General features: G+C 43.2%; 1 protein-coding gene across 2 annotated transcripts in view; it reads right to left on the bottom strand.

The window, feature by feature from the left end:
• Nucleotides 1-12,037: 12,037 nt before the first annotated feature.
• The window catches only part of pak1 (p21 protein (Cdc42/Rac)-activated kinase 1), an 80,692-nt gene continuing 70,397 nt past the window's right edge, over nucleotides 12,038-22,332 (bottom strand). For both annotated transcript variants that reach the window (XM_084063766.1, XM_084063767.1), the window contains 6 exons: nucleotides 22,047-22,159; nucleotides 20,195-20,312; nucleotides 19,259-19,358; nucleotides 17,656-17,852; nucleotides 14,715-14,852; nucleotides 12,038-12,384 (listed from right to left, as the gene is read on the bottom strand). In XM_084063766.1, coding sequence (XP_083919892.1) covers nucleotides 12,298-12,384; nucleotides 14,715-14,852; nucleotides 17,656-17,852; nucleotides 19,259-19,358; nucleotides 20,195-20,312; nucleotides 22,047-22,159 — 753 coding nt within the window. In that variant the 3' untranslated portion in view covers nucleotides 12,038-12,297. The remainder of the gene's footprint in view (nucleotides 12,385-14,714; nucleotides 14,853-17,655; nucleotides 17,853-19,258; nucleotides 19,359-20,194; nucleotides 20,313-22,046; nucleotides 22,160-22,332) is intronic.

Genomic DNA, 22,332 nt, shown 5'->3' with positions numbered 1-22,332 from the left:
ATTTGTTTTCTACATGTTTAAATCCTCCTGGACATACATTTTGTCCTAGTCATTAATGTGTCACACACCCAATCAATAAGTCTCTCTCTCTCTCTCTCTCTCTCTCTCTCTCTCTCTCTCTCTCTCTCTCTCTCTCTCTCTCTCTCTCTCTCTCTCTCTCTCTCTCTCTCTCTCTCTCTCTCTCTCTCTCTCTCTCTCTCTCTCTCTCTCTCTCTCTCTCTCTCTCTCTCTCTCTCTCTCTCTCTCTCTCTCTCTCTCTCATACATTCCATTCCACTAAGCATATTCTCTAGGTGTGTCTCTCTCTCTCTCCTCATCACCTATACCCGTTCACCTCTCCATCTCAAACTCCTCCTTTCTCTCTTTTGCTCTCTTCATCCCCTCCTCTTTATTCGTCTCCCTCTCTCTCCCCTCCAACCCTCCGCTATCTTGTTCACCTTCTCTTTTTCTCTGCCTTTCTCTCCCTCTCTCTCTTTTTGCCAGCTCAGCAGAATCAAGCCTCATTACTCTACCCACTGCACCAGCCTGTGCATGTGTGCGTGTGTGCGTGTGCGTGTGCGTGTGTGTGTATGTGTTTTCATGGAGGAATGGGGTCAGTGTCCAGTGTTATTTTAGTTTATGAAGTCTATTACGGGAATCAAACCTGTGTCCATTCCGTTAACTGTGTGTGTGTGTGTGTGTGTGTGTGTGTGTGTGTGTGTGTGTGTGTGTGTGTGTGTGTGTGTGTAAACCTCATATGTCCAAAACTGTTACTTTTCAGGATTCAAATAAGAAAATAGCAAAAGTAGCAGATCTACAAGCTCGAAAGCTGTGTGTGTGTGTGTGTGTGTGTGTGTGTGTGTGTGTGTGTGTGTGTGTGTGTGTGTGTGTGTGTGTGTGTGTGTGTGTGTGTGTGTGTGTGTGTGTGTGTGTGTGTGTGTGTGTGTGTGTGTGTGTGTGTGTACACACATGCATGTAAAAGTGCAAATACATGTACAGTACACACACTATGGGACATTACAAGGAGTGGGATGATATGGTGACATAAAGAGGAGAGGGATTACGTAATTCCATTTCTATGGAGGTGATAATGTACTCTGTACCACTGTTTCCCTAGTCTGGGAGACTTCGCCTCAGAGCCTGGACAGCAGGCCACTGCGTTCTGATTCAAATCAACAGCCAATGAAGAAAAGGGGGCGGGGTCCACATGCAGTGGGTGTTGCATGTAAATTAATCTCGCGTAGCCAGACAACTATTCCACAATCTCTGAATGCTATATAGAGTCTGGAACTACAACTCCCAAAATCCAAGAGAGGAAACTGGCACTTCTGTTCATGAAAATATCTTTTAAGATATCTTTACACTTTACTTTTTAATTTCCATTTCTGCTAAGCAGCAAGCTATGTATACTTAGATGATTTGTATTTATATTAGGATAAATTTGCGCGACTGTAAAGACAAAACGGAAATGGAGAGGAGGCTCCACATCCGGTTTATATTCTAATCATGATCAGAGCTTCCGAGTCCCAGACTGTATTAGACGAGTGGCACAGCTCTCAGACCGGTAAGAGGCGTGTCCGCTCAGATTCCGACCAATTTTTTGACCAATCACACCACTCGTTTCATTGACGGAGAATGTAGACAGATTTGTAAAGCGTCAACGACATTTCCTTTGGCGGTACTTCCACCCAATTCCGTCCTTCCGCTTAGACCAGGGGTCTTCAACGAGGGGTCCGGGACCCCTAGGGGGTCCTCAGAGCTACTATAGGGGGTCCGCCATATCTTTGTGTGATAGGATTTAGTTTTTTTACATTAACCACTTGAACCCTAAAATTCCTTTTCTGAGGGGAACATTAGCCAAAAAAAGCAGATCTACAAGCTCTCAAGCGTTGAGAGCTATTTTTGGCAAAGAGGCGTGGTGGTGGTGTAGAGGGAAAAAATAGCAGACTAAGTAAAAAAAAAACTTTAATCTGAAACACGGTTTTATACAATATAGACGGGGTCCCTGCTTCATCTCTCTCTCAGCTAGGGGGTCCTTGGCCTGAAAACGTTGAAACCCCTGGTTTAGACACTCAACCGGCTAGGTCTTGCCCAGCGTGCCGTTTCCCAGACAATGGGTCAGGAACACATTCTTATGGGAGTAAATATCCCATCTTTCTTGACTTTTCTTCTTTTGCATTTCCTAAAAAAAACAACATTATTATTTAAAACATTGTCAAAAATTGTTGATAAGTTGTCGTTGAATAGTGAAAATAGCGAACCTACAAGCTCACAACGCATCCGAAGTATAAAATAGGCTTAATTGGTTAATGGATGTTTTGCAATAATAATCTAAATCTACAAAGTAACTAGTAAGTCAAGTTTTGAAATAATTGTGGAGTAAAAAGTAGGCCTACACTATTTGCCACAGAGATGTAGTGGAGTAGATGTATAAAATATTGAAAAATGGAAATAAAGTAAAGTAAATGTCCCAAAAAATGTTGTACATTACCAGTACAGCACTTGAGTAGATGTACTTTAGTTACTTTCCGCCACTGAATATTACGCAACCACATTAGGAGGGTTTAGAATTGACCGCAGATATGTACACTCCAATCTCCCCCCACCCTCCAGACAGCACCACTAGGCCTCCACACGCCACGCAACACCCCAAGAACCAATTGGTTATTTTAGCCATGAGATGAAGGAGTGAGCTTAGGACTTAGATAACCAGTAATTAACACTTTTAATGAGACAGAGAGAGGGAGAGAGAGAGAGAGAGAGAGAGAGAGAGAGAGAGGGGATGAGAATGGAGGAATGTAATTTCACAGCTAGATGGACATGGAATTAGAAGGAGGGAGGGTGACATATGACCGTCACACACAACAGGATTAGAAGACTATTACAAGTCAGTATCTTGCGTAACTGGGTGAGGAATAGTGTCTGACAAATAAAATGCATTATTAGTAAAGACTGAAGTTGGAAATGAAATTGATAGGTATCCTTTTTCATATACAGTATCACTCTCTCTCCAGGGAAAGTTTACTTAGAAAAATATTGATACTTTACAGCAAGATCCTGCCGTAAACTTAATAAAATAGTCTGCTGTTGGTCACTGGTAGCTTCCCAGTACAACCACAGTCTTCTACTGTTAGTCACTGGGAGCTGACCACTACAACCATAGTCTTCTACTGGTGGTTACTGGGAGCTGACCACTACAACCATAGTCTTCCACTGTTTGTCAATGGGAGCTGACCAGTACAACCACAATCTTCTACTGTTAGTCACTGGGAGCTGACCACTACAACCATAGTCTTCTACTGTTAGTCACTGGGAGCTGACCACTACAACCATAGTCTTCTACTGGTGCTTAATGGGAGCTGCCCAGTACAACCACAATCTTCCACTGTTTGTCAATGAGAGCTGCCCAGTACAACCATAGACTTCTACTGTTTGTCACTGGGATCTGACCAGTACAACCATAGTCTTCTACTCTACCCAGACTCTTGAACAGTTTTTGTCTAGCAGCAATTAGACTGCTGAACAAGAGCTAAGCCTGCATGTGGCCACTGCACACTGAACTGAACTGTGTTTTTAATGCACAGACTGATCTGATCTGTGTTTTAAACAGACTCTCCTTTACATACATTCATGACTTAAATTTGTATATTAGCACATAAGCCACTTTTTTTTCTAATGCACTTCATTCTACTTCTATTCTCCATCTATCTTTTAACTGCATTGATGGGCCTCCAACAAAGAATTTCACCCATGTTACTTGTAATGTGATGTGACAATAAAGTTTGATTCTGATTCTACTGTTGGTGCTGTTGTGTGATCAAGTAGGGCGTTAATTTACAAAAGAAAACACAAGAAGTAAGAATATGGATTTAAGAGGTTTCTACCCGACACTGATGGCTGCTATTGGCTACTGGGAGCTGCTCAGTATAAGCACCACAGTCTACTGGGAGCTGCCCAGTATAACCACAGTCTTCTGCTGCTGGCCACTGGGCAGCTCCGTGGGTGCAGTTGGTGGAGTACTGTGTGCCCAGCAGTCTTGTGGGCACCATGTCTAAGGAGCTTGTGAACGTTAAGCCACAGAAAACATGAATCAGCCCCATTGTTCTGCTGATCCAACCCTTCTACCTCTTTTTGGACGTGACACATCAAACTAACAGGCAATCCCACTTTCACCCAAAACAATAGCCTGCTTATTCCCACCGTGCTGCATGATGCAGGGCTGAAACAACGCAGAGCATGGGGGAAACTGGAGCAGAGATCAGCACTTTGTTAATGTAGCCCCCACAGTAAAATTAGCCAGAACCGGCGTGCAACAGACCTGCCAATTGGGCTCAGCCCTATTGGCATGACTGGTAACACGTCGGACTGGCGAGTGGGAGCCTCGGGTTCAATCCCAGCTCACTGCGTTCCACTACAATCTGGCGTAGTCGGCAGGACGAGGAGTGTAATATCCTCGCGTGAGGGACATGAGGGACGTCGTGTACGGTGGTCCACGACGTGAAGTGTGAAGCGCGGTGACGCGCTCCAAAGACCAGGGGGATGATTGTAGCCCCCATAGTCAAATTAGCCAGAACAGGCGTGCAACAGACCTACCAATCGGGCTCAGCCCTATTGGCATGACTGGTAACACGTCGGACTGGCGAGTGGGAGCCTCGGGTTCAATCCCAGCTCACTGCGTTCCACTACATTGACAATAAGATAAAAACACAAGTGATGGACACGCCACAATCTCTTGTTCGACATCTTTCCATTCCTGTATGGCTGTATATAATTTTACCTTGATGCTGTCCTTGAGTTTTTGATGAAAATCTGCCAGTTATTTTACACACACACACACACACACACACACACACACACCCCTATAGTCCAGGGGCCAACACTGATATTTTCACAAATTGGTACCACCTGAGGTGGCCGTAAAGTTTTTGTATTTTTGTATTCCTACATGTCTCTAGTTTATATTTTGGTATGATACATCTTCCAATTCAGTAGCTTAATGGCAGTTATCACTACAGTACCTACCAGCTAATGTATCCGGTAGGAGACACAAAGTAGAATCTTTGTGTCTCCTACCGGAAATACACCCGGGCATCAAATTATTGCGACAAAAAACAAAATATATCCATGTATTCAAGGCTTCATGGGGTGTGCAATTGATAACTTCTCAGATTTTTGGTGTTTGCAAAAAGACTGCTTTCCATAAGCTTGTAAAAGTTGACCCTCCTTCGGTCTAGGGTGGTCATAGCTGAATGGGTAGAGAGTCCCCCTGGGAAACTTAAAGGAGGAGTTCACCCAAAAAATGATTATTTTCTGTCAATTGCACACCCCATGAAGCCTTGAATACATGGATATATTTTGTTTTTTGTCGCAATAATTTGATACCCGGGTGTATTTCCGGTAGGAGACACAAAGATTCTACTTTGTGTCTCCTACCGGATACATTAGCCGGTTTAGAGTGATTACTGTCATTAAGCTACTGAATTGGAAGATGTATCATACCAAAATATAAACTAGAGACATGTAGGAATACAAAAATACAAAAAATGTACGGCCACCTTAGGTGGTACCAAAATCTGCCTTGGCCCCTGGACTACTACACCTTCCTGGCTTTGTGTCGAAGTGTCCTTGAGCAACACACTGAACCCCTAAGCAGTTGGTGCCTTGCATGGTTGCCTCTGCCGTCAGTGTGTGAATGGGTGAATGTAATGCACATTGTGCTTGTGCTTTGGACAAAGGCGCTATGGAAATGTAGCTACCATTTATACACACGCACGCACACACTCATGGCAGACCAGGTAAATCAGTTTTTGTACAGTTTTTATTTGTATCCTTTTTTTCAAGAGTTGTTCAAATAATCAAAACGACGTATAAATTATGGCTCCGATACACAGGGAGGAGAAGACTTCAATTAACAGGAACGTACCATCTCTTCCTGGACTGAACCAAGTCCTGTCTCCCCCCAAAACCCCTGTTATTCTAACTCGCCATTATTCACACGTCCTGGATCGTACCAAGGTTCTATGTACTCAGATCTAGACAATGATGTGACTGAAACCATATTTCCATTTTGAAAACAAGTGAGGAGATTCAGTGACTGGAATCGGGAGTCTTTAACCCATTTTTCAAAAAACTTTCAAAAGTAGCAGATGTACAAGCTCTCAGCGCTGCACGAAGTGACGTCAGCTCACAGCACGGTGCTGTGAGCTTGTAGATCTGCTATTTCTTAATAGCCAACGCCAAAATCTAAAATGGCACACATGCTTTCCCAGTTTTAACGGGTTAACCATTTGAGCTCCATTTTTTACTACGTTGCACAGAAAACAACCGATCTACAAGCTTAGTTAATCGGATATTTTTGCAGTTTTTGGAACTTTTTAGAAGCTTTACGCCCATAATGACATGCCCAAAACAGGGACGGCAGGTTGAAAGTGGTTAAGGACCAATTGTGGACAGTACAAGCCTGGTGACAACGTCCAGGTGTCAATCCACTAGCATACGGTATGTTGAAAAATAAACTCAACAGCATAATTTGAAGACCCAAGTATCATACAGTACCAAGTCTACCCCCGTAGAGCACTTTAACCAACACATCAGCTATTTGAAAACAGCATATCTACAAGCTCACAACACGTCGCGATGCGAGGCGTTGTGAGCTTGCAGATCGGCTATTTTCAAATAAAATCTTGCGGTGAAATTATAATAAGCAGATCTGGCAACCCTGATTAGAACTGGTTATCACATCCTCTGTAAAGACCTGTCGAAACATTAGTTACCTAAGTGTTTGTTTTTTTGTTTGTTTTTTACCCAAGTCGTTCATAAGTATGCCCTTCAGACCTGAGTCCAAACTATTATTTAAAAAGTGATTGCCCAGCATTTGTTTTCAACTTCTAGGAATATACCAGAAGAATGAGGTTTGTCCCAATACAATGCAAATTAACTTCATACAGACCAACGTCTGCATTGTCCCGAAATGACTGCTGTGTGGTGGCGAACACGTTTCTACCGGCATGGTTACTGGAAGCAGCGGCATGCCATGGAATCTTATTACAATAGTATGATAGGATAAAAAATAAATAAAAAAAACATTTGTGCCATGGTTAAAGGGCACTTCCAGTAATTTTTTTTGGAACTTAAGATCATTTTTGGCGCTCAGAACGGTCTGTGGCCCAGGTGACATCAGGGTGCATTAAAAAGTTGAAAGATTGAACATAATTGTAAATATCGTCTCTGTCGGGTGGACACTGTTTCTTTTTAGGATTCAAATTCAAAAACAACAAAAAATACCCTCAATACTTTTGATGCTAGTATGATCAAGTAGGGCGTTAATTTACGGGGGGGAAAAATAGAATATGGAGATAAGAGGTTTCTGCCCGACCGCAACGATATACTAATAGTGTTTCTCAAAGTGGGGTTCAGGGACCCTTCAGGGTTCCTTGAGGGGGGTTCCAAATGGACCCTACAGGTCTGTAACTCTTGAGTGAACAAATGGAACCGATCCATTTGCTCACTCTACAGTTAATGTGATCTTTGAAATTAAAGTTTGAGCACCTACTATATTTTGTGCCTAATGACAACTCATACACACAGACATGTCTTCCAGACATTTAGCATCATTAGAGGCTGAATTTAACGGCAGTTTGTTTGCATCGACTATCAGCATCCTCTTCTTAACATTATCTACAACCAGTGGACCATGCATGCCATGCAGTCAGATTCCACCTGGTCTCCTTACAAATGATGCTGTCCTGTCAGCAGAAAGGCCCTAACACAATAAAAGCGTTAACAAACTCTGAAATGTGGACGGTTCCATTTGTCCACTCTCAAGAGTTGCATGTGGATAAACAAAGGCGGCCCTAGCCGTGCGGCTGACAATACTACATAGTAAAATCCTCAGTGTTAGAGCATGTATATATAACCAAATGGACACCAAGTGGTGTCAACATTCACCCTGAACCAATTTCTTTTCCAATTCGAGTGAAAAATGTATTTACTTGCACCACAGTTAGAGATATGTCAACAAAACTGCCAGCCTTCTTCTCTCAGAAGAGCAATTTCTATGTCCCATATATCTGGATGTGTTCACTGAGCCGGTCTCAACATGGTGTGAGATACGACTTCTGCAAGGCTTGTTTTCAACACTACTGGGGCAGCAGGGACATTTACAAGCGTCTTTATGTGTAAGAAGACATTTCCCACGAGACCTGAAAGGCAAGTTAATACTTTCTTGTCAGAGTTCGCTGTTGACTTTAAGATGTGAATCAAACACACGTGCTTTGTGGTTTCTGCTCTGAGACGAAGGTCAAGGCTGTTAAGTCACACAAATAACTCATCAACTGTTTCTTGAAGAATGAACACTGAGGATTTGACTGTGTATCGACTACTGTCAATGCTTGCTCTTTGAAACGCCTGCGTCAAACACTCCTTGTTGTGAACTGCAGCCGTCTTCACCCTGCTATGACATTGTGTGAGGGACTGTTGTCCTGTCAGGTCAGACCAGTCCTGTTCTGTTCTGGGAGCTAAGGACCTGTACACAGAAGCAGCATTTAAAGACAATGTAAATGGGCAACAAGGAACTTTTCCAAATCCGTGGCATGGCAGTCAGTCACCCTTTGGCACACTTTGTATGTAGGGATTTATTAATCTGCATTACCCCCTCCCCCCGTCATAAAATAAACATTAGCTACCAAATTTGATAAATATTAACATTCTTCAGAATGACTTACAGTGAGAAGGTGTCATACAACTCAAGGACACTTCTGACAGGCCAGAGTGGAGATCTCTAACACAGGGTTAGGTTCCATTCTAACCACTGGGCCGTTAATCTAACCCATTAAGACCTGAGGACGATTCTACAAATGCCTTCTAAATAAGGCATCACACTTTCAAGATTTTTCTAAAATGTTCAAAAATAGCAGATATACAAGCTCACAGCGTGTCACTTCGTGCCACGCTGCGAACTTGTATATCTTCTATTTTGAATAGCCAACGCAAAAATCTAAATTGACACAGATGCTTTCCCGGTTTTAATGGGGTTTAAATCTAACAAATGGATAAAAAAAACATGAGAATTTTATTTGTTCCTCAAAGCCATTTGGCCACAAAGTCGATTCTACTCCATTTGTCACGCTGCCCATCTACATTGTCACCGTAAAATGAGCCATCATAGCCTCCAGACTTGTATTAAAGTAATCTTGCACCTGTGAAACAGTTTAAGGCCAAAGGTACGTTGACACTAAAAAAGAAATAATAAAAAAAGACTGCTCCGAATACATGTTTTTGAGTACTTTTTGTCGACTTCATTATAATGTTTTTGAGATGTTTAGCTGGCAGCTCTTCCCCAGACTTCCCCAGGGCGAACAGGCAGTGTTCCAACACACTGGTGTATTGGTTGTTGATGGACCCGTTGGTTGCCGAATAGGACCGAACATAGTCTCTATCGGCATGATTGGTGAACAGCAAATTGAACACATTGTACTCAGATTTGATATAAAAACAACACAGCTAAAGACATCCCATGACATTGCTGTTGCATCACAAAGAAACATTATTTTTGATTGTTGTAGATGTACAGGGGTAGACATTGTAGAAGTCCGCCTTCATGCATTAATCGTCCGCCTGCGATACCTTGGCATTGCAGAAGATTTGTAACATAAAACTATGGTTTTGTCCCTTACAATTACAAATACCAGACCGAACATCTTTAGGCAAGTGGGAAAACACGAGCCAGAGTCTTGAATTGCCCAAATCGAATTCTCTTAAGGCTACTGTATATAATATAAATTGTTTTTTTTTTTGGTTGTGACTCAACAAAATATAAATTACCGGTAGCCTTATTAGGGATGGTGCAGAGGTGCAGCATTAATTCAGCAAGCATGCAGTAAGAAGTGGGACTTCAGCAATGGTTACACCTGTACAGTATGTCACGTTGTTGTTTGTCGTTACAGTTTAAATATATAAGAATGTACAGCCAACATTAAGAGGGGTTGTGGGGGGGCAACAACATCGTACCCTTGTAGTAGAATTATAATTTTTCTCGTTACAGAAAATACGATTGAGATATGTTTTTTTTTGTATCGTACACAAGCATCAAGCATCCTTCATGTATCGACCGCTGTACACTTCATCATCACAATTCATAGCTTTTCGTTCTTCTTGTTTCTTTTTAAACGTACCATATAAAAAAAGGTTGGTTGACATGCGCATTCTCTCCCTCACGCCTGATTTATACACGCCTGAAAACAGCCAATCTACAAGATCACAAAGCGTTGCATCAACACCGGGTTGTGAGCTTGTAGATTGTCTGTTTTTTTGGCCGTATAAATTCAGACTATATAAATTAAGCATCACAGTCTCGGTGTGAAGCCCACAGACACAGCAGAGTGTGTCCCAGAGCCGTTGATAGAGGGGTGTTTGGGGACGGGAACGGGGGGTGTTAGGAGGAGTGTCGTACCCTAACAGTACGCTTTAACAGCGGGCGACTCTCGGGCGATCGCCGGGCGACATCGTCCAAAAGATAGAGAAAATCCATCTCTCATCGCCCCCCCCCCGCCCACTTCGCCCTATCGCCAGTATTTGCCGGCTCTCATAGACATATAATGCACTTCCGGAAAATACTATTCCTGATCGCCCGCTGTTAAAACGCACCGTAAGGGTTCATTTGTACACCGTCAGAATTAAATTAACGCTAAAGACTTTTTACAGTGCATGGTGGCTGGGAACCACAGGGAAGGGGGAGGCTTGTTTTTTTATACAAATTCCAGCTCTGATGCCTACAGTATACTGACTCTTGATTCCAGTGGTTTTGCTCTGCACCCAGATTTGTCCTTTTACCATCACAACCCATAAAAATACACTGTACACCGTCTCTAAGACGATCTTAATCTGTGCTTATATGAGAACGTGTTGTGACTCACTTTAGGGTGACAGAACTAAATGTTTTACAGTATCTGATGCCTTGCTTTGTTGAATTAAGTCATTTTTCACTGTATGACAAGTAGGGTCTGACATCTTGTATGCGGTAGATGCGGTGGTCTTGATTAAATATGTTTGACATCTTGACCAATATCAATGTCAGTATTTGAAAGGTACCAACAGGTTCTTCCATATTTTGATCCTGGACCTGAAGGGAACCTGTACCTCCTCTTCCACGGTTATTAATTATTGTCTAAAAACGATAAAACGGACAATAGTCGAAGGTTCAGTGACTGACTGACGGACTAGCATTTGAAGAATATGAGTTTGGGACCAAAAGATCAAACTGGTCCAGCAGAATACTAGTCCAAAGCACATTAACATATAAAAAAACAAAACAAAAAACAACATCAACTATGTCTGTCTGTCCACGGCTCTGGGTGTGCCAGTGTTTTATCATTATAATCAATATTATCATATAATAATATATAACTCACACAACTCACTCTGCAGACAAGACAGTACCACAACCCCGTCATCAGCACTTTGTCAAATACTACAGTATGTAATGCTACAATCAACTCAATATCCCCCACTCACACCCCAAAAAAAAAAAAAAACTAAAGAAAAAAAGTACCCAGATGAACTGACAAAAGCACTTTCAGATTCCATGACGCAGTCGGGCAAACAGACAGGTATAAAACTGGGATGAAAACCCAAATAAAAAAATAAAAAAAACAAGACCTTAACCAACCAAAAAAACAAACAAAAAAAATCACTCATGACACACACACACACACACACCCGCATACAACTCAGTCTGCAGCAGACGGTCGGTGTGTGTAGTTGACGTTCACAGACAGGGGGGAAAATGGAAGCGAGCCCAAAACCTCCCGCAAGTCTGTGGGCTCCGTTGAGGCGCTCTCCTCCAATCAGGGTTTGTCACGCCACCGGGGGGGTGAGGGGGGGGGGGAGTGTGGATGAACGACCAACATCACTTCCGCAACGACGGCGTCATTCAGTGCCTCGATCGGCACCAACATCCGCCGAATCATCCAGAGGAGTGTGTAAGGGAGAAGGAGCCACCCCCACCCAAAAAAAAACAAAACAAAACAAACTGAAAGTCTTCCGTGTTCCACGTAGCAGAGGGTGTGTCAGGGAGATGGGAGGGGGAGACCAAACTAAGGTTCAAAAGGTAAAGAATGAGGTCGGTGGGTAGTGAAAGAGATATTTCATCAACGGGTGGGGAAGGGGGGGGGGGGATCTCATAGTCCCGCCGTGCCAGGCCAGCCACCCTCCACGATGAAAGAGGAGGAGAGTTGAGGAGGGGGAGGAGAGACGAGGGCGAGCGTGGGAGAGAGAGAGAGAGGAAGGAGGTATGACAGAGAAGAGTGCAAGGCTAGTGGAGCTAGCGGTTGTTCTTGGCTGCCTCCTTGGCCGCCAGGATGAGAGGGGTCAGACTGGAGAGAGGCTTAGCAACCTTCAGGAACTGATGCTGAGAGACGGAGAGAGAGAGAGAGAGATGGAGGGATGGGAGGGGGGTGAAGGGAGAGCAAAACAGGGAAGTGTGGAGGAGTCAGAGCGATGGAAGAAGGGAGAGTGAGAGGAAAAGGGAGGGATTGATGGAGACAGAGATACAGAGAGGAAGAGAGGAAGAGGGAGGGAGGGATGGAGACAGAGGTAAAGAGAGGAAGAGGGAGGGATGGATGGATGGAGACAGAGATACAGAGAGGAAGAGAGAGGGATGGATGGAGACAGAGATACAGAGAGGAAGAGGGAAACAGAAGAAGAAAAAATATGTCAATTTCAGTGTTCAGTGAACATTTCATTTCCCAGAAGGAGCTCCACAATAATGAATTCCACCCACTGTTTTACACCTGTACACTTGTGATGTGATAATATAGAGCTACTGCAACACCTCTGAGCTTTGCTACTGTCTGTATCTCCCTCTCAGCTTTCCTACTGTCTGTCTCTCCTACACTGTCTCCCTCTCAGCTTTCATACTGTCTGTCTCTCCTACACTGTCTCCCTCTCAGCTTTCCTATACTGTCTGTCTCTCCTACACGGTCTCCCTCTCAGCTTTCATACTGTCTGTCTCTCCTACACTGTCTCCCTCTCAGCTTTCATACTGTCTGTCTCTCCTACACCGTCTCCCTCTCAGCTTTCCCTACTGTGTGTCTCTAGTGTGCACTTTTTATTACACTTAGCAATGACTTTAAGCGAACATACATCATACATTGGCTAATATCTAATGTGAGATTTAGCTTTGATTTATCAGTTGGCAAAATGTTTAAAAAACATTAGCTAGTTTGATTACTAAAGCGCTCCGTAAAGCTCTTTATTACAGTGTTACACAAATATATATGTATATCGGTACGCATTAGGCCACTAATCCCCATAACCCACAGAGTGTGTTTTTTTGAAAAAAATCTGGAAAATATTTTTTTCAAGATTTTTCAAAAATAGCAGATATATCTGCTATTTTTGAACAGCCAAAGAAATCTAAAGTGACACAGATGCGTTCCAGGTCTTAATGGGTTACCGTAAATATGTTTGACATCTTGACCACTAATCCCCATAGCGCACAGAGTGTACAAATGGAACCAAATGTACACTCTCACATCTGTAAGGGTCCATTTAGGTTCTTACATGTAACAATATAGCTGGGGACTCACTGGATCCCCCTAAAGGACCCCTGGGGGTCCCCAGACCCCACTTTGAGAACCCCTGGTCTAAACCCCTTGGCATAGATGTATTTTTTTTTCTTTTCCATCAAGCAGGGTTGGTCTCTCACTCGGTCACGAGCACAAGATGTGTTTTATTGAGGAGGCTCTGGAAGCTAGCTAGATACACCACTGTCCTTACATAACCCCTGATACAATCCATCGCTCTCTGCACCATGCTCGCTATCTCTCTCTCTCTCACACACACACACACACACACACACACACACACACACACACACACACACACACACACACACAGTATATCCCCCAGTAAGCCCAGTGTAAGACAGCCTCAAATTCAATTACTTATCTCTTTTCTATCTTATTCAGAAAACCACTCTCAAAATCATTCTCTATCACACGCACGCACGCACGCACACACACACACACACACACACACACACACACACACACACACACACACACACACACACACACACTTCAGAACTTCAGAACTGATTTTCTGAGAGCTATGACGGTGGCTCTCAAACGTTTTCATGCAAGATTGGCTGATGTAGTACGTAGGGTTAAACTGATTTTGATGCTGCATGGGGACACCTGGACTGGAACGGACCAGCCTTTGAGAACCACAGGTCTATGAGTCTAGTCACTTAAAAACTACCACAAAGGTTATTATTTGGAGGTTGCAGTTTGCGGTTGATTATTCAATTTATTCTCCAGCGTTGCTATACAAAGGTATAGGCATTCTTTATAACTGCTTCAAAAAGTGCAATGCAATTGCAAATGTGCAGTTAAACTTGATCTCATTAACACCACCATGATGGGATGCGATGGCCTCCTGTCCACAACGCATTAAGTTCTCTCTCTCTCTCTCTCTCTCTCTCTCTCTCATCTCTCTCTCTCTCTCTCTCTCTCTCTCTCTCTCATCTCTCTCTCTCTCTCTCTCTCTCTCTCTCTCTCTCTCTCTCTCTCTCTCCTCTCTCTCTCCTCTCTCTCTCTCTCTCTCTCTCTCTCTCTCTCTCTCTCTCTCTCTCTCTCTCTCTCTCTCTCTCTCTCTCTCTCTCTCTCTCTCTCTCTCTCTCTCTCACACACACACACACACACACACACACAAAGTGTAAGTGAGTGTTTACTGTACCTGCAGTAGTTCCTTAGCCGAGCCTCTCTTCTCCACGTCCATTTCCAGACAGCGGTTCAGGAAGTCTCTGAATATGGTGGACAGTTTCTCTGGGTTCTGCAGCTCCGGCGTTCCATTAGTGGCGATGAGATACAGCGCCTATAGGAGACCGACAGGAGATGCCGGGTGGAGAGATAGAGGTGAGAGAGGGCTCAGATGAGAAGAACAACGTGCAACATTCTCCTTAATGCTTTTAAACTGGTGACTGGATAAGTGCTATAATGGGCGGTAAAACCCCACATTATTCCTGCACTCTGCTCTCGCCGCGCAATTACCAGCACTTTGACAAATCTAAAGCAAAGCACTGGAGCTTTGTTGGGGAAGGCCCATTGAGACCTGAAGCCGATTCTACATGTCTCCTAAATCCCAACAGTATTCTGAAAAACGTATGTTTCTATATCAGTGGTGCTCAATCTTTTTCATGTCAAGGACCCCCAAAATGATATGTATTTGGCCGCAGACCCCCATCAAAATATTTTGTTCCAGGAACCCCCCAGAAGCAAAGATTTGAGTTAAAAATGTTCGCTTAAAAATATATATATATATTCAAAGATGTGCACACATTTTCACGATTTTTCAAAAATAGCAGATCTACAAGCTCGTAGCGCGGCACTCGGTGCCGCGCTATGAGCTTGTAGATCTGCTATTTTTGAATAGCCCAAAGTGTAAAATAATGCTTTCTTAGCTCAAATCTAAAAATGACACAGTTCCAGGTCTTAATGGGTTAAATGGCCTGCAGTACACAACCTGAACACACAAACACACACCAAATATGCGTTTCTGCCAATTCAGGACGATTAATTATCACTCAAATAATTGCAATTAACGATTTAATTGTGTTTCTGTTGTTGAAAATGAATGGAACATTATGAATAAAAAATACATTTCTGTTTGGCTTTTAGCTTTCGGGAACAAAAGTTGCGCAGGGCAGATATGACAAATAACACACACAAAATAATTGCGTTTAGACGATTATGTAATAATTGTGACAGGTCTAGTAGTCATGACCCGCAGAATGTTCCCACTTGAATTCAAATTCTTCATGGAGGAGACGAGATCTCAACAAAAGCTTAATATCAGTGGCGTGCACAGACATTTTGAGGGGCAGGTGCTCAAGTAAATTATACTTTTTTTTTGTTTACTTGGTCTGCTCTTTTTTCCCTCTACACCTATACCTCTTTGCCAAAAATAGCCGATCTACAAGCCCACAACGCCTCGCAGCGCGAGGCGTTGTGGGCTTGTAGATCGGCTATTTTTGGCTAAAGTTCTCCTCAGAAAAGGGATGCTAGGTTTCGAGTGGTTATGGTAAAAAGAAAAATCATATCACATAAAGATTTGGCGGACCCCCTGTAGTAACTCTGAGGACCCCCTAGGGGTCTCGGACCCCCTTTTGAAGACCCCTGCTGTAAACTGGGAAAAAAACAACTTTTTTTCCCCTTTTATTCGAAAGGGCACTTCTGGTCAAGAGGGCAAAGAGTCTATCTGTGCACGTCCCTGCTTAATATTACACTTTCCGAAAGTTGCCTCTAACAGGCGCATGGACGCGCTCACGCCATAGTTGACTGAGTTGTCTACATTTTGATTTACTGCTGGCCAGATGGACCTAATCAACGTTATGAAAGGTTTGAGCAGACCCTCTGATTGCTCATTACTCTGAAGAACACGTTCGTTCTATTAATCCAATAAGATCGGGAAAGCATCTGTGTCATTTAATATTTCTTTGGCTATTCAAAAATAGCAGACATAGAAGCTCATAGCGCGGCACAGAGTGCCCCGCTATGAGCTTATATATCTGCTATTTTAGAAAGATCTTGACAATTTGTGCAAATCTTTGAATATATAAATATTTTTTTTACATTTTTAACTCTAATCTTTGCTTCTGGGGGTATTTTGAGATCCGTGGCCAAATACAAACATACATTTTGGGGGTCCTTGACATGGAAAAAGTTGGAGCACCACCAAACAGTTGTAGCAACCAAACAACAACAATTATACATATTTGGCCGCAGACCCCCATCTCAAAATATTTAGTTCCAGGGACCCCCAGAAGCAAAGATTTGAGTTAAAAGGTTTGCTTTAAAAGAATATATATTCAAATATTTGCAAAAACAAAAAATGATACATTTTCAAAAATAGCAGATGTACAAGCTCATAGCTGTGAGCTTGTAGATCTGCTATTTTTGAAGAAATCTAAAATGACACAGATGCGTTACCGGATTGAATGGGTTAAACTGATGATGTAACATTTTGTTGAGAAATCATTACACATGCAGCCCAGCCATGGATACTGTACAAACTGTGTGTTTGTAGCCTAATGTAGAAGCTGATGAAGCTGTTCAATTCTTCCATTAGTCTGCTCCTTTTACATTCAAATCAATTTCAGGCCCAAATTGAATGCTGCAACTGTTGTTGTTGGCTACGTTTATGCACCTGCTTGTCATTCAAATGATTATGAATGTTATTTCTATCAGATGTCCGGTAAACTGTAATCATTCTGGTCATGATGACCGGGAGTTTCAAATCCCAGTGCAACCTCTGCCCTTCGCCATTCAAGACGCCTCATCCGACACCAATTGTATCCGACATTATAAATGTGTCCCCAATCAACCCCAAAACACACACACACACACACGCACACACAACACTCCACTCAATATTTTAGGATGGTGATTTTATGAATGCCATTTTTGGCATTTATAACCCTAACCCTGATGCCAAAGATAGCCGATCTGCGACTTGTTATGCATGACTGACACACACACACACACACACACACACACACACACACACACACACACACACACACACACACACACACACACACACACACACACACACACACACACACACACACACACACACACACACACACACACACACACACACACACACACACACTCACCCTGAGTGGGTTTTCATTCAGGTATGGGGGCTCGCCCTCCACCATCTCTATAGCCATGATGCCCAGGGACCAGATGTCCACCTTGGGGCCGTAGGCCTTGCGGGTGACCACCTCTGGAGCCATCCAGTACGGAGTCCCCACCATGGTGCTGCGCTTGCTCTGCTCTGGAGTGATCTGAGCACAGAAGCCAAAGTCAGCTGGCAGAGGAGAGAGAGAGAGAGAGAGAGAGAGAGAGAGAGAGAGAAACACAAAGAAAAGACCGTTAACCACATGAACACTAGTGTCCCTATTCTGGGCATGTCTATATACTAGGCGAACAGTCCGCGAAAATAGTGTTTTTGGTGTAGAGATTTGCTGTAGAGGGAAAAAAGGAGAGACCAATGCACAGAGCCCCGGGAGAAGCCGTTCAACGATGTACAGTGTATGGGTTTTAAGTGGTTAAGACCCATCAAACTGACTCAGCAGATAAAAGGACCTTTTAATTTAAATAAAAACGGCATTTAGGTTGTTTTCTAATTAGGTGGTTTTCTATGGAAGCCCATTTCTGTCATTGCATTTTTTAAATGAGTTTTTTTTCCCTCAAGAATGTTAACAAGATGAACAAATCTCAGATTTCTATGTAGTTATATATATTGTGATAAAATAACACAAACGTCAGATGATTCATTTTCATTCAGTGGTGTCAAAGGGCTTCCATAGTTTTCACTCCGTAACAGTTAGATACTGGGATTAACATTGGTTGTGTTAAAGAGTCACAGCTCCCTCTACTGGTTAAGAGTAAGTACAACAGTTTTACTAAAACAATATTTACTGCTCTGCTGCTTTCTGAGTGGCGGCTCCCGCACTGACACAAGTATCAACACCCAAGACAATGTTGTCACTGACAGTAAATGATTTGAATCTGTAATTCAGGTATGATACTGTAATGCAGGTATGATACTGTAATCCAGATAAAATACTCTAATGCAGATATGATACAGTAATGCAGATATGATACTCTGATAAGAGATACTGTATAGAACAGAATTACAGATAATGATACAGTAATCCACATATGATACGATAATGAAGATAATCCAGATATGCCACAGTAATCCAGATATCCTACAGTATCCCATATATGCCACTGTAATACAGTAATACAGATATGATACTTTAAAACATTGGTTCTCAAAGTGGGGTCCGGGGACCCCCAGGGGTACTTGAGGGGGTTCCAGGGGGTCCCCAGCTAAATGATGGACAGGAACCAAATGGACCCTTATGAGTCTGTAACTCTGAGAGTTAAATTAACATTGATTTTACAATATGAATTGGGGTCCCAGAGGTATGAATGCCCTTAAATGGGGGTCCGTAGCCCTAATGCATGTCAAACTGGGGGTCCTTGAAATTAAAATGGTTGAAAATCACTGCTAGAGAGCCTTAAAAACCTTCTCTTATTGGGGTCCCTGGCTTATCGTTTCAAATGGGGGTCCGCGGGCTAATAAGTGTCAATTTGGGGGTCCTTGACATGAAAAAGTTTGAGAACCACTGCTTTAAAACATATACTGTATATAACTGAATCATGCTACACTAACAGTAATCCAGAGACAACAGAGGTACGTACTGAGTTTGACGGAGCCATCCATGCCCAGCAGGATGTTGTCACTCTTGATGTCTCTGTGGATGACCTGGTTGAAGTGCAGGAACTCCAACGCCTGCAGACACTGCAGCACAGCGGGAACAACAATAACATTTACCATATCATAATGATTTATACACCATTATTTTGCACTTTTTAGCGTTCAGGAAAACACACTGAGAGGGAGATGGAAAAAGGTACATCGTCTCTGTCGGGTGGAAACCTCATAATGTCCAAAACTGTTAACGTTTCAGAACTCAAATTGGAAAGTAGCAAAAGTAGCAGATCTACAAGCTCAAAACGCACCACGGCGCGGTTTTGTGTGACTATGTATGACCAAGTAGGGCGTTAACTCATTGAGTGCCACTGACGCGTTTCACGTGTTTTACCGCAATGACGCAACGTGCCAATGACGTGTTTGACGTGTTTTTGAACAAACGTTCAGAACCCAAGATATCATCATTTGAAGATTTGCTGCTCCATTCACTTCTTGTTTAACTTATTACTGAAAAAGGCTGTATCTGGGCTCCTGAGCACCTTTTTTTTAATATGTATTGTTGGCCCAGACATGTTATTTTAAAAGGCAGACAATTAATGTCAACAAGGTTGCGATGACCTCGTTGACATTTGTGAAACCACACAGTATAACCCTCAGTGATTAGCACCCATCAGGGGATCGATTATACTGGAGATAAATATTCTGTGACTACTTGAAAAAGGTAAAAAAAAAAAAAAGAAGAATTGCTGGCACAGTATACACATATTTTTTTTATTTTATTGGCACTGAATGGGTATGAAAAAACTCAAAAAGTTGAAATATGGAGATAAGAGGTTTCTGCCTGACAGCGATGATATCTGTGTGTGTATGTGTGTGTGTGTGTGTGTGTGTGTGTGTGTGTGTGTGTATGTGTGTGTTATTACCTCTCGACACACAGCGGCAATCTGGGCCTCGTCCATGCAGGTTTCCGTGACGACGTCGGTCAGCGATCCTCCGGCCAGGTACTCCATCACAACCCACAGCTCATCACCCACCAGGTAACTATAGCAACAACACAACAACAAATACACCATTTATATAACAACACTACAAGGTCGTCTCCATCCTTGTATTTTGTCAGAAGTTTCAAAAGACGTCATCGTCAACAATTTGATTGTGTGTGTGTGTGTGTGTGTGTGTGTGTGTGTGTGTGTGTGTGTGTGTGTGTGTAACGCACACGCACACAAAGAGCTTACTAAAAAAAAGACGGTAAAACCCTCCTCAGTGTGTGTGTGTGTGTGTGTGTGTGTGTGTGTGTGTGTGTGTGTGTGTGTGTGTGTGCGTGATATATTTCCGGGTACTTTGGCATTAATCCTATTAGTAGCTAACAAGAAAGAGATGAACGTGTCACAGCTCTGCAAAGAACTCTGGGATTGAAACGAGATTTCTAATGTCAAGTAGAGAGATGAAGACGGTTTCTGTCTCCTATTCCCATCGCTGTTCTACTGGCTTTACTTCATACTCTCCCTCTCTCTTTCAATGTCTGTCTTACTTTGCACTTCATGACTTCTGGACATAACTCTCTCTCATTCTCACGCTCGCGTACACGCACGCACGCACGCACACACACAGTATATATCGTCGCTGTTGGGTGGAAACCTTGTATGTCCAAAACGGTTACGGTTCAGGAAATGGAAGAATAACCTGTGTTCCAATGGATTCAACGTAGTTATTATTTGTGATTAAAACCAATGTGTTTCATTGGTTAAATATTTATTAAAACCCACAGAACCCACTCTTTTTTTTCCTATCCCACGATTTTGTAACCCTTTTTCACCTGGTGCCAATTATCTAAGTGATCCTGGGCTCATGCCTTCTTCAATGCATGAGAGCCAACTGACCTTCTTGTCACCTGACAGGGGGGAGGTTCCCTGATTGGACGTAGCGCGTGGAAGGAACACGTTATTCCAACCAGTTCCCTTCCCCTCCATCAGGCGCCCCGGCTGTCATGTGGGAGGCGGTATAGCGACCAGGATTACTATATGTTTTTTGTGAGGCTATTATCTACCCTAGGAGACAGGGGGAGAACATGCAAACTCCACACAGAGTAGGCCCTTTCACCAACCCCACCTAGGGTATGGGCGCTGATGACGTGGAGGAGAAGACACGCCCCCCCCCCCCCGGCGGAGAAGACACAGCGTCCCCGGCGGAAATAGAACCCAGGACCTTCTAGCTGTGAGGCGACAGAGCTACCGACTGCGCCACAGACACGCTTAACCACTTTCACTATCACTTTCAAAATCTTTCAAAAGTAGCCGTTCTACAAGCTCACATCGACCTTGTAGAACGGCTATTTTCACTACTTTTGTGTGAGACTGTTGAAATATGGAGATACAAGGTTTCTGCCCCACAGCAACGATATAGAGGGAATATAGAGAGGGAAAGAGAGGTTTCCATGGTGATGACCGTACTTCCACCAGTGTGTGTGTGTGTGTGTGTGTGTGTGTGTGTGTGTGTGTGTGTGTGTGTGTGTGTGTGTGTGTGTGTGTGTGTGTGTGTGTGTGTGTGTGTGTGTGTTCCATCATTGTCTCTGAGCAGGACAGGTAACTACGGTAACCACACGTCGTTCCCAGATGCTACATGGTTGCCACGGTGACTGAAGCCTGCTGGCTCAGTGGTTTACCATGTGTTACATACTGCTGTGTGTGTGTGTGTGTGTGTGTGTGTGTGTGTGTGTGTGTGTGTGTGTGTGTGTGTGTGTGTGTGTGTGTGTGTGTGTGTGTGTGTGTGTCTAACCTGTCCAGGTAGTTGACAATGTTAGGGTTCTTGTTTTCCCTCATCACCAGGATCTCATTGATGATCAGCTCCTTCTTAGGCTGCTGCTGCAGATTCATCTGTTTGATGGCCACCTACACACACACACACACACACACACACACACAAAAGTAACGTCATTGTTTTAACCACACCCTAGTGTTCCTATTATGGCCATGTCATAATAGGCAAACATTCTGTAAGAAGAAAACAGGAGAGTGTTCTGTGAAAACAAGATGAAAACAGGCGAGCATTTACAGCTAAAGAA

Source organism: Gymnoscopelus microlampas (assembly GCF_963454915.1).
Source record: "Gymnoscopelus microlampas genome assembly, chromosome: 8".
Taxonomy (NCBI): Eukaryota; Metazoa; Chordata; class Actinopteri; order Myctophiformes; family Myctophidae; genus Gymnoscopelus; species Gymnoscopelus microlampas.
This window is presented reverse-complemented; position numbering and strand designations above follow the sequence as displayed.